This window comes from Prunus avium, unplaced genomic scaffold, assembly GCF_965620075.1.
Source record: "Prunus avium unplaced genomic scaffold, drPruAviu1.hap1.1 HAP1_SCAFFOLD_708, whole genome shotgun sequence".
Classification (NCBI taxonomy): domain Eukaryota; kingdom Viridiplantae; phylum Streptophyta; class Magnoliopsida; order Rosales; family Rosaceae; genus Prunus; species Prunus avium.
In genome coordinates, this window is record NW_028276983.1 from 30661 (window position 1) to 45125 (window position 14465).

At 38.6% G+C, this 14465-nt stretch overlaps 4 protein-coding genes across 6 annotated transcripts; 2 read left to right on the forward strand and 2 right to left on the reverse strand.

Annotated features, from left to right (window-relative positions):
- Positions 1 to 119: 119 nt before the first annotated feature.
- On the reverse strand, positions 120 to 2040 carry LOC148286116 (early nodulin-like protein 15). Its single transcript, XM_088246527.1, has 3 exons — positions 1855 to 2040; positions 1252 to 1511; positions 120 to 754 (listed from the first exon to the last, which is right to left on the reverse strand). Exons 2-3 carry the CDS (start codon positions 1466 to 1468, stop codon positions 285 to 287), a joined length of 687 nt encoding a protein of 228 aa, XP_088102653.1. The 5' UTR covers positions 1469 to 1511; positions 1855 to 2040; the 3' UTR covers positions 120 to 284.
- A 776-nt stretch (positions 2041 to 2816) lies between these two features.
- LOC148286117 (dehydrogenase/reductase SDR family member FEY-like) lies at positions 2817 to 6750 on the forward strand. The gene is made up of 8 exons (XM_088246518.1): positions 2817 to 3246; positions 3507 to 3627; positions 3774 to 3891; positions 3993 to 4129; positions 4376 to 4477; positions 5038 to 5130; positions 5334 to 5406; positions 6115 to 6750. The coding sequence occupies exons 1-8, from the start codon at positions 3020 to 3022 to the stop codon at positions 6375 to 6377; spliced, it is 1134 nt and encodes a 377-aa protein (XP_088102644.1). The 5' UTR covers positions 2817 to 3019; the 3' UTR covers positions 6378 to 6750.
- A 296-nt stretch (positions 6751 to 7046) lies between these two features.
- On the forward strand, positions 7047 to 10147 carry LOC148286118 (kinase-interacting family protein-like). Of its 3 annotated transcripts, none has more exons than XM_088246515.1 (4): positions 7052 to 7201; positions 7781 to 7874; positions 8107 to 8321; positions 9077 to 10147. In XM_088246515.1, the coding sequence occupies exons 3-4, from the start codon at positions 8138 to 8140 to the stop codon at positions 10132 to 10134; spliced, it is 1242 nt and encodes a 413-aa protein (XP_088102641.1). In that variant the 5' UTR covers positions 7052 to 7201; positions 7781 to 7874; positions 8107 to 8137; the 3' UTR covers positions 10135 to 10147. The 3 variants fall into 3 exon arrangements, with proteins under 3 accessions (XP_088102642.1, XP_088102641.1, XP_088102643.1); XM_088246517.1 differs by having other exon boundaries at positions 7057 to 7201; positions 7788 to 7874; XM_088246516.1 differs by lacking the exon at positions 7781 to 7874 and having other exon boundaries at positions 7047 to 7201.
- Positions 10148 to 10623: 476 nt separating this feature from the next.
- LOC148286119 (uncharacterized) lies at positions 10624 to 12808 on the reverse strand. The gene is made up of 5 exons (XM_088246519.1): positions 12159 to 12808; positions 11861 to 11998; positions 11639 to 11755; positions 11233 to 11366; positions 10624 to 10970 (listed from the first exon to the last, which is right to left on the reverse strand). Exons 1-4 carry the CDS (start codon positions 12741 to 12743, stop codon positions 11319 to 11321), a joined length of 888 nt encoding a protein of 295 aa, XP_088102645.1. The 5' UTR covers positions 12744 to 12808; the 3' UTR covers positions 10624 to 10970; positions 11233 to 11318.
- Positions 12809 to 14465: the final 1657 nt, after the last annotated feature.

Here is a 14465-nt window from a genome sequence, read left to right on the forward strand (position 1 = left end):
TAGAAGTAGACAAGTAAGTAAGTAGTAAAGAGGGATCAAATCTATCAAATGGGTTGGCAGTGCCAAACATATCATCAGCCTTGTAATAATATTTGCTGCATGCAGAGTAGAGTAGAGTAGAGTAGAGTAGAGTAGAGTAGAGCTATTTGGTATTTGGTATTTGGTATTTGGTATTTGGTATTTGCAGGCAGGCAGGTAGGTGATGGATGATATTTGGTATTTGAAGATTAGAGTAGAGTAGAGTAGAGCTATTTGCTTGCTATCCTATCCTATCCTATCCTATCCTATGATGCAGAGTGCTCTGCAACTGCATGCATAGTGAAGAAGACAACTACTAAAAAAGCAGCACCAGCAGCAGCAGTAGTACTAGTAGAAGAAGTCTTGGCTGCTACGGCATCATTATTATTGGAGTAATTAGAATCTGCAGGCGGAGGAGAAGGCTGCATCATCCCATGGCTGCTGTTGTTATTGTCGTTTGGATGATCATGATGATGATCATAAGTAGTAGGAGGAGGAGCAGTGGGCGAGGTTGCATTATTAGTCATAAGCTGTGCAGGGAAAACTTGGACATGGAGCTTGAGGCCCATAGCGCAATGTCCCAGCCGCCCACATATGAAGTACCTGTTTCCTACTTCCTTCAGCTGGATCACTGTCTCCCCGTCGTCGTGCGTCTCCATTGGGTCCACTGTGTGACACCTATCGTAGTCTGTTTTCTTCACTTCCAGCACATCGTGCACCGGTGTGTACCTGAACACTGCCACACTCACCCATCCACCACCATCAATCATGCATACAAGGATTCATTTCAAAATGATTAAGCAATTAATAAGTTTCAACCTTTTTCTCTAATTCCAATATCCACCTACCTCCCTCTCTCTATCGAATGCCTATATCCTATATAGCCTATACCCCATATGCCCTGTTTTGTTTCTCTTCACCACCTCAATTCCTCACTCACAGGAGCCTACCATCAAACAGTTTCATATCATTTTACTACACATTACAATTTAGGGAGCGTTTGTTTGGTAATCAAGAAAATCAAAGAAAATAAAGTGAAAACAAAAACAAAAACTCGCATCATCTTCAAATTACTAAATCAAGAAAATCATAATCTTTCTTTCCCTTGTCATTTTCCGACCAACCAAGCATATATACTGAATTAAAGATGAAGCTAATAAAGAAAGGCAGAGATGGATGGATGAAGGTAGAAAAACAGAGTTAAAGGATGATTAAATTAAATTAGATACGTACCAAGAGAGTCGCCGACATGGAAAGTGGCGTGAGTAGCCCATGCTTGGAGATTAGAGGAGAGATCCCAACCCGAAGCACCGCCAACAGAGTGGTTGGTGTTGATCGTAGAAGCAGCAGCAGCAGCAGCAAAAGCAGAGACGCAACGGAACCACATGGATGTGAATATCACCACAACGATCGCCTTCACTGCCAATCCTGCTCTCACTCCTCCCTTCATCTTTTCAATCTGGATCGAAATTATATAGTATTCTTTCACAATCCTGGTCACCGAAATCATCAGCAACCAAACCAAACATGCATGCAGATGCAGTGCTATTAATATTATATATATATATCAATCAAACATTTAATGAATTAATGCCTTGTATTTATTTATACATAATATCACATTAATTAAAGAAAACAAGAACAATTTGCTGATCAAGAAAATAACCAACCAAATTACACACTGATTTGAAGATAAACGCATTAGACTTCAGTTACATATATATAATAAATTAGATGAAGAAAATCTTAACAAGAAAGAAACTGAAATTGAAACGTCAATGGAAGTCAAAGAAAGGCAGCAGACTAAATTTCCTTTCTCAAATAATGCGTACGTACTTTTGCGGTTCTTGATTCGTTGAAATGATGAAAGAAAATCGTCCAACTTTTCTCACAGCGCCTGTCACTCAAACGAAGATGACGACGAGCGAGAGTGTATAGTGAATGAGTAGAAGAAAGTTCTAGAATATTAATAAATGCTGGAGAAGCGAAGCGACGAATTGCTCAATCGATTGGACAGCGTACTAGTAGCTAGCATTGTATTGGCTCCTTCCTTGCGAACTTTTAGTTAGTTATAGAGAGAGAGAGAGAGAGAGAGAGAAAGGTGGCACACTGTCGTTGTTTCTCTTCTGGTGAGAATTCTGTTATAGGAAATGCCACGTGTCCCTCGTTCTATTTCTATTATATTATTCATGGTGCCATTGGTGCGTGCGTGCGTGACAAGCCCACATCATTTACCAATCATCGCCTTCAAAGTCCACAACATATAAACCCACTATAAATTGTACTTGTTGTTAAATAATTAACATTTAAACTCCGTTCAAATCATGATATAATATTTTTCTTTTTAAATGGTTAATCATTGTATTTTGATCCAACAATTGGCCCTAATACAGCATTTTATACTATATTATTATTAATAGACTATCGATATAATAATTATTGTTTTAACCCGAATTCATAATTAATACTAATTTCATGTATTTTTGTACATTGAGTTGATATAATACATCACTTCACATGTGTTAAACTTAAACCGGTGGATTTGAATCTAACACGATTTTAGAAAGTTATGCACTAATTAGATTTAAATTGGAGTGTCTATGTTCTACTTGATTGAAGTCGGCTCTCAAATTCAAACTCGAATGTAACTCAAATAATTAGTAGCATTTAAAACCAACAAATTTATATTCCATTGTCTTCTCCAAAAATCCAATTATATTCCGAATTGCACCCAAGCAATGACCAAATTACAAGATACTTATTATTTTGGTTGAAAATTACAAGCAACTCCAGATTCCAGAATAATGAAGATTATTTTATATTTTTAAGTCGGCACAAATTACACACACCAATCTATGGTCGCCGGCCAAATAGTCCAACCTCACTCACTAGTCACTTGCCAGTAAAGCCACAGGCCCAAGCTACTGTTTTGTCCTGAGTTCCCCAAATTAAACACAATACCGCATCAGAGATTCAGAGAGAGAAGAGGGAGGAGGCTGGGATGGCAACGACGTCGTCTCATCCGAAAGAGGAAGTGAAGAAGAAGAAGAAGAAGGAGGGATTGGGATGGATAGAGTGGGCAAGGGGTTGGTTGTATCTGGTGTACGAGATGCTGTTCCAGAGAATCACGGCCAGCCACTTGCAAAACCCCATGCCTTTGCCTCCTGTCAACGATCTCACTTGCATTGTCACTGGATCCACCAGCGGTATCGGCCGCGAAATTGCCAGGTCAGAGTCTCCTTCCTTCAAATCTACAAAGATTGATGAGTTCATTTCATTTTCTTTTTCAGTTTCTTTGTTTGTTTTAGTAATAACTTAACTCACTATGCAAGATTGGGTTGGGGTGTCCTCCTGTTTGGTTGCTGAGAAAATGATACAAAAGAAATTTGGTCCCAATTTCAGTTTTGAATTTTGAATTAGACCGAGTGCCTGAACATGAAAACTGAAAAGGATGTGTGGTCTGGTGGTCGTTATTATGTACTGAACAGGCAGTTGGCGGAAGCTGGGGCGCATGTTGTGATGGCAGTGAGGAACACGAAAGCAGCTAATGAGTTGATCCAGAAGTGGCAGAATGAATGGACTGGAATGGGCCTTCCTCTCAATATTGAGGTCTGCCTCAACTCCATGTTGCAACACCTTTAAATCAATAAATTTTTTTTTTATGAACTTAGGGGTGGTAAAACCCCAGAAAAACAAACCCACTAAATCAAATTTATAACATTTATTAACGTAGAATAAGATTGTGACTTTTTTAGGTAATGGAACTTGATTTGCTCTCCTTGGATTCTGTCGTGAGATTTGCTGAAGCGTGGAATGCACGCTTAGGACCTCTCCATGTTCTTATCAACAATGCTGGGATATTTTCAATTGGAGGTTGGTCTTTTTATTGACATAATTTACTTAATTTCAAAGCCACACCCCTTCAGAATCTGATTTGTCATTTACTGATATGCCTTTGGCTTTGGTGTGTTCAGAGCCACAAAAACTTTCAAAAGATGGGTACGAAGAACACTTGCAAGTCAATCATCTTGCTCCAGCACTGCTCTCAGTATTGCTACTGCCATCCCTTATCAGAGGCTCTCCAAGTCGTATTATTAATTTGAATTCTGTTGTAAGTTCCATCATCATCATGCATAACATTTGACAGCATGTGCTTATGCTTTGTTAAGTATATATGATACATATACATGCACACACCGATATAGAAGCACACATGGAAAGAAAAGCTAGTCGGTGTACATGCTAACTAGAATTAGATCTATTCATATGCACTTTTAAAGTTAGTTTCACATTTTGATACTCGTATTTTATTGTCATGTTATTCAAACCTGAGAAACCTCTGTCCTTCTTTATGTAGATGCATTATGTTGGCTTTGTTGACACAGAAGACATGAACGTTGTTTCTGGGAAAAGAAAATATACAAGCTTAGTGGGTTACTCAAGCAGCAAGCTGGCACAGGTGCTCTAGGAAATCTTTTTTGATTGACGGTTCCTATCTAGGCTTGTCGAACTGAATTCAGGTCCTTTGGATCTGCAAATTGTTTAGCTACTCAATGTACATTTATATATATATACATAGATGAGAGATTCTCCAATAACTATTTTATGTTAAGGATTGGTTACATACTTTTAATATTGGCTGTTGGATTGCATTCATTAAATGTGTTGGTACTCTCTTAGATGCAATCCAACGGCCGAGATTAGAAGTATGTAACCAATCCTTAACCTTAAATACTTATGGGAGAATATCCCATACATAGATATAATATTTATATATTCGAAATACAGATGTGTCTGCCTTCAGTTAGATCTTTTTAATTAATTGGTGCTGTACATTGGCTTTTTTTTTGGCTGTTTCAGCTCTGATCTCTTTTCTCTATTTGTTTGTGAAAGCGGATGATCTATCACCCAAGGCTGCACACTTGCACATAATGAAACGTGAATTAACTATTGTGGTTATCTATATAATTTCTGAAGTTGTAACAAGAAAACTATAACGTAGTTGTATTTGGATTGCAGATTATGTTTAGTAGTGTTCTACATAAGCGGCTACCTGCTGAATCTGGCATTACTGTAGCATGTGTTTCACCTGGAATTGTGCAGACTAATGTTGTAAGTATCGTGATGCATTCCTTCCCCCTCCCCCTCATTTTTATCTAGAAAAAGGATGTGCCTTCTATTTTTTATATAATAGTTCTAATTGACAGTGTATCATGTTATAGGTTTTATTTTCCTTCTAGATTTTATATTCAAATCTTCTTTATATATAAACTATAGTGCATTGGTGCATCACATTGGGTTTCAATTAATTGCAGGCAAGGGATCTTCCCAAAATTGTTCAAGCTGCTTATCATCTAATACCCTATTTTATCTTTAGTGCTCAAGAAGGTGTGTCTTCTTGCTATTACATTTGATTTACCTTTCCACCTTCTTATATATAAGTTAAAGAAAACAACCAGAAGTGAGGATGGTAACTGTAATCGTTGATGAATTAATATCATTACGTCAGTACAATTAGAGTTTTGCCATAATTAAAGTCATATAAGCCTGTAACTTGTTAACCTTAAGAAGAATTAACCTATCAGGAGGTGCTGTTGAACTAGCTAGCTCCAAGACAGTCAAGATTCTATTCAACTTTTCTAACCACATAAGGCATAGGAGACTTGTATTGATAACATATCGAACATGTAACTTGAATAGAGGCAAAAAATTTGAAATCTTTAATGTAGTACCTCTCTACTTTTCGACTCTTGTACTTGAAAGATCTCCAAAAGTGATCTACTTAGCAGATCTGATCTCACTTACTGAAGTCGCCTAATTTAACTGCTAGCACATTAGAAATCTTTAAGGTAGTACCTCTCTACCTTTGGATACACGTTAGAAAACTGAGCCACTGATCACCATATAGGTCATTGCAAAATGTGACAGGAGATCATATCATGAGCTTTTTAGTTTTTTTTTAAAAGAACAAAAGCTGCTTTTCTTTGATGTTTTCCAATAGTGGGAATAATGAGCCCAAATCAAAAGAGAGAAGTACAAAAGAGGGGAGGTGGGGAAATGTGAAAACCAAGCCTTGTAACGGTTTATTCAATGCAGGTTCCAGGAGTGCTCTCTTTGCAGCCACTGATCCTCAGGTTCCTGAGTACTGTGAATTGTTGAAAGCGGATGACTGGCCGGTTTGTGCTTTCATTTCTCAAGATTGCCGTCCAACGAATCCTTCTGAAGAAGCCCATAATGTTGAAACTTCTCACGAAGTGTGGGAGAAGACATTTGAGATGATTGGCCTTCCTTTGGATGCCGTGGAGAGGCTTATAGAAGGGGAAGAAGTTGCTTGCAGATATGGTGGTCATAAGGAGTAGGCTTATTTGATGATACGAAAAGTGAGCCGAAATGGAAAAGCTGAGCTTATCTCAAGGTTGTTTTGGTTGTTGAATGGCAGAGCAATTGCGATTGAATTTTGAAAAGGAGGGAAGACTGACTGGAGTACCACTAACATCTGATAGGCATTTGAAGAGATGGTTCTGCTTTGTACACCATTTTTATTGTTAGATATGTTTTCATGGGTGTGGAGTGTGGACACATAAAAGAAACTATTATGAAGATTTGGTGTTCCTATTTGCTTCACGCGCGCCCTTGTCAGTTGTGACTGGTGGAACTGTTTCTGTAAACTAATGTTTCAATTTAGAGAATTCTATGAAGACAATAATACTACGAGTCTTAAGTTAAAAAGAATGAGTAACTAATTAATGTCTGGTTGAGCAAAGCAATGTCTATGACTAACAGTTTATTCAAATCTTGTGAGTATCAGAAGCAAATACCAGCTTTTGCTGCTTGATTTGCATATAGAAAATTTGAGAAACGCAAATGCAAAGCAGGAAAGCCAAAGAGAATTTGAATTGAAATGAGGGAGGAGGATGGGGAGGGTTGGGGGGTGAGAGAAAACACGTGTCGGACTCTGAGTGGAGAAAGAGAAGAAAAGGAAGGAAATAATTGTACTAGTACATTTATTTATTAGAGTACATATAGTAGACTCAGACCACAAGTGTAGTCGTCTAAACACAACAGCCATTCCCTCCTCCTTCGTCTCATTATTTATTTATAACATCATCAAACGTTACTCTGTCTGTTTATTGAGTAAGAGGCTGCTGCTGCTGCTGCTGGGTTTTCCAAATTGGTACAAAAGGTAACTCTTCTCTTGTATTGTCTTGTCTGTTCTGCTTGCTGCTTGGATCATTCTTCTTCTACCATCAAAATATAAACATATATTATTATTATTATTATTCATGTATACGATATGTATGTGCTCCTCTTCCTCTTCCTCTTCCTCTTCCTCTTCAGGATCAGGAACTTGTTATTAATTAAAGCCATTTTCATGTTATTTTTGCTTGGCTAGGTAGCTGCTTCATACTCCCTATTATTAATTATAGCCATTTCAAACTCATCATCATCATAGCTTTAATTTAGCTTCTTTCTGTCAAAACTAACAAACAATTAAGAACTAATCATGGAGCTTAAAAGAAAAGAAAAGAAAAGAAAAAATAATAATGTGCATGGGGAATTGAGTAGTGGGGAGTCCTCATGAGCAAGTAAGTGACTGCTGTTGCAACGCGGTGATGTTCATTGATATCTATGAATAGTTTTGATTTGATGTTTCTCTTTTATTATTATCATTATTTGCATTTCTTGCTTTTCTCGAGATCTGCGCTTTTTGAAATGTCTTCTCCTTCTCTTCTTCGCTTTCTTCGTCTGTTGTACAATACAGGCTACAGGCGACAGGCGACAGGCTAGAAGAAGAAGGACAAAGCTTTTGTATTCTCACAAGACAAGTCAGAAGAATTAGATAGAAGAAGACAATTGTAGGGTCTCGTATTTAATGCGTTTCACAAACCACTCTTCTATTTCTATTCTCCACTCCTCCCTCCATCCCTCCTAATGATACTGGTCTGATTAATGGTTATGGTAGTAATAATATTAACAAGTATACTGTGTATAATAATAATAATAAATGTATTTGTTCTGTTCATTTGAGTTGTTTTGTGCTTTTCATTTCAAGTTTATTGACCGACTCTCTCTGTCTCTGCTGGTAAGGTAACGTGTTTGGTCATAAGGACAGAGAGATATGAGGACACTGGAGAAACCAATAATGATGTCGGCTTCCATTCACTCAGCTCCAAATCCAAATCCAAATCCAAATCCAAATCCAATTCCAAGACGGAGGAGCTTAAGCAGTAGCAGCAGCAGCAATAACAGTTGCACCACCCCCTCCACCGTGAAACCCAAATGGCTTTTGTCCATCCTTGCTGGTACCAACTCTCTCTCTCTCTCTCTCTCTTTCTCTTCCTGTTCCTGCATCTGAATCTTAATCTGAATCTGATGATGTGATATGACACTGTGCTGTGCTGTGCTGTGTAATTTGAATTTGAAACTCTGATTTGACGAAAGCTAAGCTACTATAGGCTTTTTCCTTGTCGCACTATATATATAATTGATTTTGTTCATATTCGAGGTAGCGACCTTTCTCTCCTAACGTCGCTTTCAATGAGCATTCCTCCATGCCCTTTTTTCAATTTATTATTACAATTTGCTTTGCTTTGCTGCCAATGATCTGTTTCTTTTCAAATTCGATTTAAACTTGAAGCCTTAAATAATTATAAGAGGGAATCTTCATGGAATGGAAGGATGGATAGTGACATGTCCTTCCTTTTTTCGTTTGGTTTGGTGTTTTCTTCTGCTACAAATAAATAAATAGGCACACTACTAACTTGGATAGGAACATGACTCTCTCTCTCTCTGACCAATGACCATACATTAAATACGCGTCAGCCCCTTCTGCTTTCTTCTATCATTGTGAAATTCAATATCTTTTTTTCCAATTTGGTGCTTATCTCAATTTCTCTCTTCAAACTTCAATTTTGGTGCTTATCTCAATAATGGATGTGCTCGTTGGAATTGGAATGCAATTTGAAAATATGGGACATGATGAATAATGGATGTCATTTAAATTTAATTGTAATATTCAAACAAGATTACAATATTTGTAAATGTAATTTTATGTCAGATGTGGAAGAGAAGATGAAGACGTTGGGCTGTAGCAGAGCCTCATCTCAACAAGAGATTGGGGACACCTTCGCAGAACGTGCTGAAGCTTACTACAAAAGACGTCCTCAGCTGCTCTCCCTGCTTCGAGACTTGTACAATTCCTACCTCACCTTATCTGACCGTTACATTCAGACTGTCGCCAAGACTCAGCATCACCTACCACCCTCTTCCCAAATCTCAGTAATAGATAATGACTACTATGACTATGACGACCAAGAAGGGTTTGATGATGATGCTGACTTAAGCCACATTGATTCGGACGTAGAGAGTTCCCTCTCCTTTCAGCAATTGCCTCCAACATTACTCCTCGCTGCTTCTGTTGCTACTCAACATGATGAGACCATGTTGTTTGATTTAGATTCCATCGTTACCGAGATTGTGGTGAAGAATGTCGAATATGATATCTTACTTGATGAGGCCAACATGACGGAGAGGCGATACAAGGATGCATCCAGGAAGATAGAGCTGCAGAAGAGCTTGCTAGAGGTGTTGGAGTCTGAGAGGCTCATCTTACTCAATGAGAATGCCAAGTTGGGGTATAAAGTGGGTGCCTTGGTGGAAGAGAACAAAGCCCTTGCGTCCGAGTCTCTCTTCATCAGGAGGAAGGCCGGCGAGCTGGCTCGGTGTTTGCTCAAGATGAGGGAAGACCAGAGGGTGTGCATGCTTAGCCGTAAAATCGAGGACCTTCAGGGACAGATTTACGGCTTGGAGAAGAGGAACAAGGACTACTATGAGCAACTTGTGAAGAGAGACGAACGATCCTTTCAACTTGTACAAGAAGAAGAAGAGAGTTGCAACATCAACAAGAGCAAGATAAATGGTAATCAGGTGAATTTGGAGGTTTGCTTTCAGATACGGAAGATTAATCGGAGGCTGATCAAGAGAGGAGGTAATAGTAATGGTAGTGGGAAGGAGATTGGCGTCAGAAAGGAGAAGAAGGGTTCTTCTTCTAGTTTGTGGGAACGGGTCAAGAACATGGATTTGTTTCTATGTGGACGTAATCAAAACTCTACGTAACTTAATGGTTGTACCCTGTTGACTTCACTCCATGGTCATTCTAGTAGAGTACTAGCAGCCTAGCATATTAAACTTTTCTCAATAGAGAAACTCGGATACTACATTCTTATGGCGACACTTGGTACCCTAATATCATCCAAATCCAATAGAATCTTATGAGATGATCTCTTGCAATGTCTACATTAAGTTTATAGGGGTAGCAAATTGAACACCATAGGCCCCAAATCATGAATGTATTAAATATTTAATCCCTGAAAAAACTTCTAAGCCTTGAAATGAATTTGCGGAGTTTGAGTTGTGTTTTGGCAACTGTACAGTAGGCAGTAGGACTTGGCGGAACCCCTTCTTTAAACATATTCGATTCCACCACACACTCAAGAGTCGAGATGAAAAAATGACACTTCTGAAACTCGTCGATGAATGTCTCTAAACAATTGGAAATGAGAGCACTATGTAACGTAACGTGTTGTGTAGATTAGAAGATCAGTAGAAATAAACAATGGATACTGATCCTTAGTATAACAAAAGTCTAAGGTTGATTACACGACAACCAAATCAAGTGACATCAGCATAATGTGAGCTCCCCCCACCCACCCTATGACATAGTGCTAGGCTCATGAACCCAAAAAAAACCTTACAACTTTGAATATATACATACTATCATAGCAGTTGCAATTGATTCAAAAGGAAAAAGATAAAAATGCTCCTCCTATAGCAGACCCATTCATCAGTACAATCATCTTCCTCCTTCTCCTTACCACCTTCCTTTAATACAGTGGTACAACCCACACCATCGAGGCCAAAAATGGCTGGACACTTCTCTCAAATTCCAGGAACTGAGATTGGGAAATAGAATTCATGTCTGTGATGTCCTGGTAAGTATAGTGCAGTGAAAGGAACATAGTGTTTTTTTTTTTTTTTTTTTTGGGCTTGTTTCGATTTATTATTGTTTTGAAAAATTATCATTAGTATAACATTCTTAAAATGATTTATTATTAGTATTGCTATTAGTATTTATAAGTTTCCAGTGAAAAAAAGTCTGAAACCTGCAAACAGTTATAGCAAGAAAAACTGATGATGTATGGGTAAAATTTGAACCTGGATAGAAGATGAATAAACACTCTGCCTTTTATCATCAAAGCTCTGTAATTGATTTATAAACAGCTCCAGGCACATTGCAGATCTTAAGGCATATTTCCAGTTGTTAGTTTCTCAAGGTTTGCAATCCGAGCCTGCGTAAATGGTGAGAAAATATGACAGCATTAAAATGTGAAACAATGCAATGCTGATGACATCAAGGATTATTTGACTGTACAGCTGAGCTATGCAGAGATCGTAAAATAAGGAAAGAAGAAACTATTACATGCAACTTCCAAAACACTCCACAAAGAACTATTTAGAGGAGTGACCAACTTTCCCAAGATTAAAACCAAAAGATCAAAATAGAGATATACAGAATCTGAGGTCGGTCATCGAAATTGACTAATAGCTAATACATTTATACCTTGAAAGCTTTGGAACGTCGAAGAGAAGGATCTATCTCTAAAGATGCCATATATGAGTTATGAGCAGAATCAAATTGGTTCAGAGCCAAGAATGCATCACCTTGGCAAATGTAAGCCTGCAAGATGCACATTATGATGAACTTTTATAGGACTTTGAAAGTGAGTAATAAACTTGGTGGAATGAGAAATTAATTAATGAATGAATAAAATAATGAGGGCACCTCAGGATAGAGAGGATTTAGAGCCAAAGCTTGTGCAGCATCTTCAAGAGCCCCGGAATAATTGCCCAATGCCAGTCTTGCAAGGGACCTGTCTTTATACATAATATGGATACCACCAATTGGTTTTAATTCTATAGCCTGCAAGGAAGCAAGGAAGCAAGGAAGCAAGGAAGCAAGCCATCCACCAATTAATTCAAGGCTCAGTAAATCAAATTTCAAGCACGCAAGCAAGGAAGGAAGGAACAACCAACATGATTAATTAATTAATCATGAAATTAATATTAGTGTTAATAGTAACCTGAGAGAGGAAGAGGTCAGCCTGGGAGAAATTGTTGTTGTGAAGAAGCTCATTCCGAGCCTTGTTTCTCAACGCAAGCGCTTCCAAACTCTTGTTTGCAATTTTTTCAATGTTCTTATTAGCATTAGCACTGTCCGAATTCGAAACACCTCCTCCTCGTCGGCGGCGGCTGAGTAGTACTAGTGCCACGAGGACCTCCACGGCTCGAGCGGTGGTCCCGCAGTGAGAGACAAAAGTGGCGGCAGGCAGCGCGACGAGGTTGGGGCCGGCGCCGCAGCGGCCCAAGCAGCCGGAGGACTTGACGGCGAAGTTGGGGGGAGCGAGAGCGGTGAGGGTGTCAAGGGTTTGAAAGGAACCTTGTCTACGGCAAGTCCGGTTGGTGCACACCCTGATTTCCTCAATCTGGATGTCCTCCTCTGCCTCTGCTGATGAAGAAGAGTGAGAACCGTTGATGGTGGAATTGGTGACGGCGACAATACGGCGTCGTCTAAAATACGATGTGGCGGCAGCGGTGGAGGAGGAGAGGCCGCAGAGGGACTTGTTATTGGATCCGGGACCAGGTAGAGGTAACACCACCACCTCCATTTCTCGCTTCTCGCTTCTCGCTTCTCGCTTCGCTTGGTTTGCTCCCTTGCTTGAACCTTGCCACGTCTCATTCACAGCTTACATTATAATTACCACTTTGACCAACTTACGAGTTTTACTAACTTACTGTGTGCACTGTGCTATGCTGAACCAGTTTCAAATAATTATTCCATGACTTTTATTAGCGATTGTAATCGTCAATTAAGGTCGTTAATTTGGTTGTAACATGGATAAGAAGAACAATTACTCTAACTCGAGTCATTATTCATGAAAGAAAAACCAATATTTTAATTTTAATTTTGTATCGATGGAGATACGATGAATGAACACGCATACAATACGATACGATATGAACAGTTTCAAGCATTCAAAGTTTTAAAACACCAAGATTTAGATTTGGTAATAATAGAAAGGGATAACCGAATACGGTATCATCTTCCCAGTCAATAATTCCCGTTTGATTGATGTCAGTCAATAATTCGAGTGAAGTAATATTATTAAGTTGAACAATTAGTTGCTCTTGCTAGTGGAAAATCAAAGTAAAAGATAGGCTCAGGAAAACAAGTCCAAGTAGAACTCACTCAGCACGTTAAACTGAAAAGAGCTACGACCAAAGCTTAATAACCTAGAAGAAATTAGTGGGGCCCATACCCCATAGCCCATAGCCCATAGCATAGCACCCTACTAGACCTACTAGTACTAGCAAGCAATTGAGCTTTTGAGCTTTCAACTTTGCCTTCTGCTTTCGTCAATATACATAATGAGCTAAATAAAACAATATGCATTTGTATTTCATTATAGACGGAAAAGACAAAAATAGTCTCCCTTTTACAGTTATAAAAAAAAAAAAAAGAGGAAAAAGATCAAACACTAGACAGTAGATACCATCAACAACATTAAGCCTAGTAAACCTGTAACCATCAACAACATTAAGCCTAGTAAACCTGTAACCATCAACAAGCTCCCACCACCAATATTCTGACTGTATTATTACCTGCAAACAACAACAACATTTAATAAAGCCTCACGTGTTTCCAGTTCAACTCTCTATGTTACCATAAGGTACCAACCAGGAGCCTAAAATATATACTATGAACGAGACGAGAGGCACATTATATGACAAAAAAGGAAAGTAAAAAATTACAAACCAGGAAGTTGACCATGACATGCTCAATGTGGTAGCATAGCATCCTCTGAACATCTCCTAAACGATAAGTTCATCTTCAAGATAGTTATATTCAAAAGTAAACTCGGTTTTGATCCTTTGACACCTGTACCATATCAAAACATCACATATAACCATCGTTAAATCATTATGTAATTGGAAAAGAGATATTATATCATCAAAGGAAACAGAAATGTCAAGCATAAGCCTGCCTCCCAAATTAAGTGATTGTTTCACTATTCAACTGTGTGTTGTTTGGGAGGATGTGCGTGCATATGCGTTGTGCATGCCAGGAGGATCAGCACCACTCCCTCATGCAAACCAAGCCCCAAAGCCACCAAAATGTAAACAGATTAATGATAATGACTGTCAATCATCAAAGCATCAAAGAGCCAAACAGGGAGAAAATTGAAGCAAATTTTACATCAAAGAGACTCTCCCTGCGCTAGATGCAGACAAAATAACAGCAACCACATGCCTCATAAATGATCTCTCCAATAATAAAATCTTGCTCCTCTTACTCAAATATCTTGAGGCAAAGGGAGGTATGAGTATCT

Excerpts from the sequence above, each read along its gene's own strand:
- LOC148286117 (XM_088246518.1), top strand. The coding sequence starts at position 3,020 with ATGGCAACGACGTCGTCTCATCCGAAAGAGGAAGTGAAGAAGAAGAAG. Across the intron at positions 3,628-3,773 it reads GCCTTCCTCTCAATATTGAG|GTAATGGAACTTGATTTGCT; the intron begins GTCTGCCTCAAC and ends TGACTTTTTTAG. Across the intron at positions 3,892-3,992 it reads TGGGATATTTTCAATTGGAG|AGCCACAAAAACTTTCAAAA; the intron begins GTTGGTCTTTTT and ends TGGTGTGTTCAG.
- LOC148286119 (XM_088246519.1), bottom strand. The coding sequence starts at position 12,743 with ATGGAGGTGGTGGTGTTACCTCTACCTGGTCCCGGATCCAATAACAAG. Across the intron at positions 11,999-12,158 it reads CTGACCTCTTCCTCTCTCAG|GCTATAGAATTAAAACCAAT; the intron begins GTTACTATTAAC and ends GCTTCCTTGCAG. Across the intron at positions 11,756-11,860 it reads TAAATCCTCTCTATCCTGAG|GCTTACATTTGCCAAGGTGA; the intron begins GTGCCCTCATTA and ends TGCATCTTGCAG.
- LOC148286118 (XM_088246516.1), top strand. The coding sequence starts at position 8,138 with ATGAGGACACTGGAGAAACCAATAATGATGTCGGCTTCCATTCACTCA. Across the intron at positions 8,322-9,076 it reads GCTTTTGTCCATCCTTGCTG|ATGTGGAAGAGAAGATGAAG; the intron begins GTACCAACTCTC and ends ATTTTATGTCAG.
- LOC148286116 (XM_088246527.1), bottom strand. The coding sequence starts at position 1,468 with ATGAAGGGAGGAGTGAGAGCAGGATTGGCAGTGAAGGCGATCGTTGTG. Across the intron at positions 755-1,251 it reads CCATGTCGGCGACTCTCTTG|TGTTCAGGTACACACCGGTG; the intron begins GTACGTATCTAA and ends TGAGTGTGGCAG.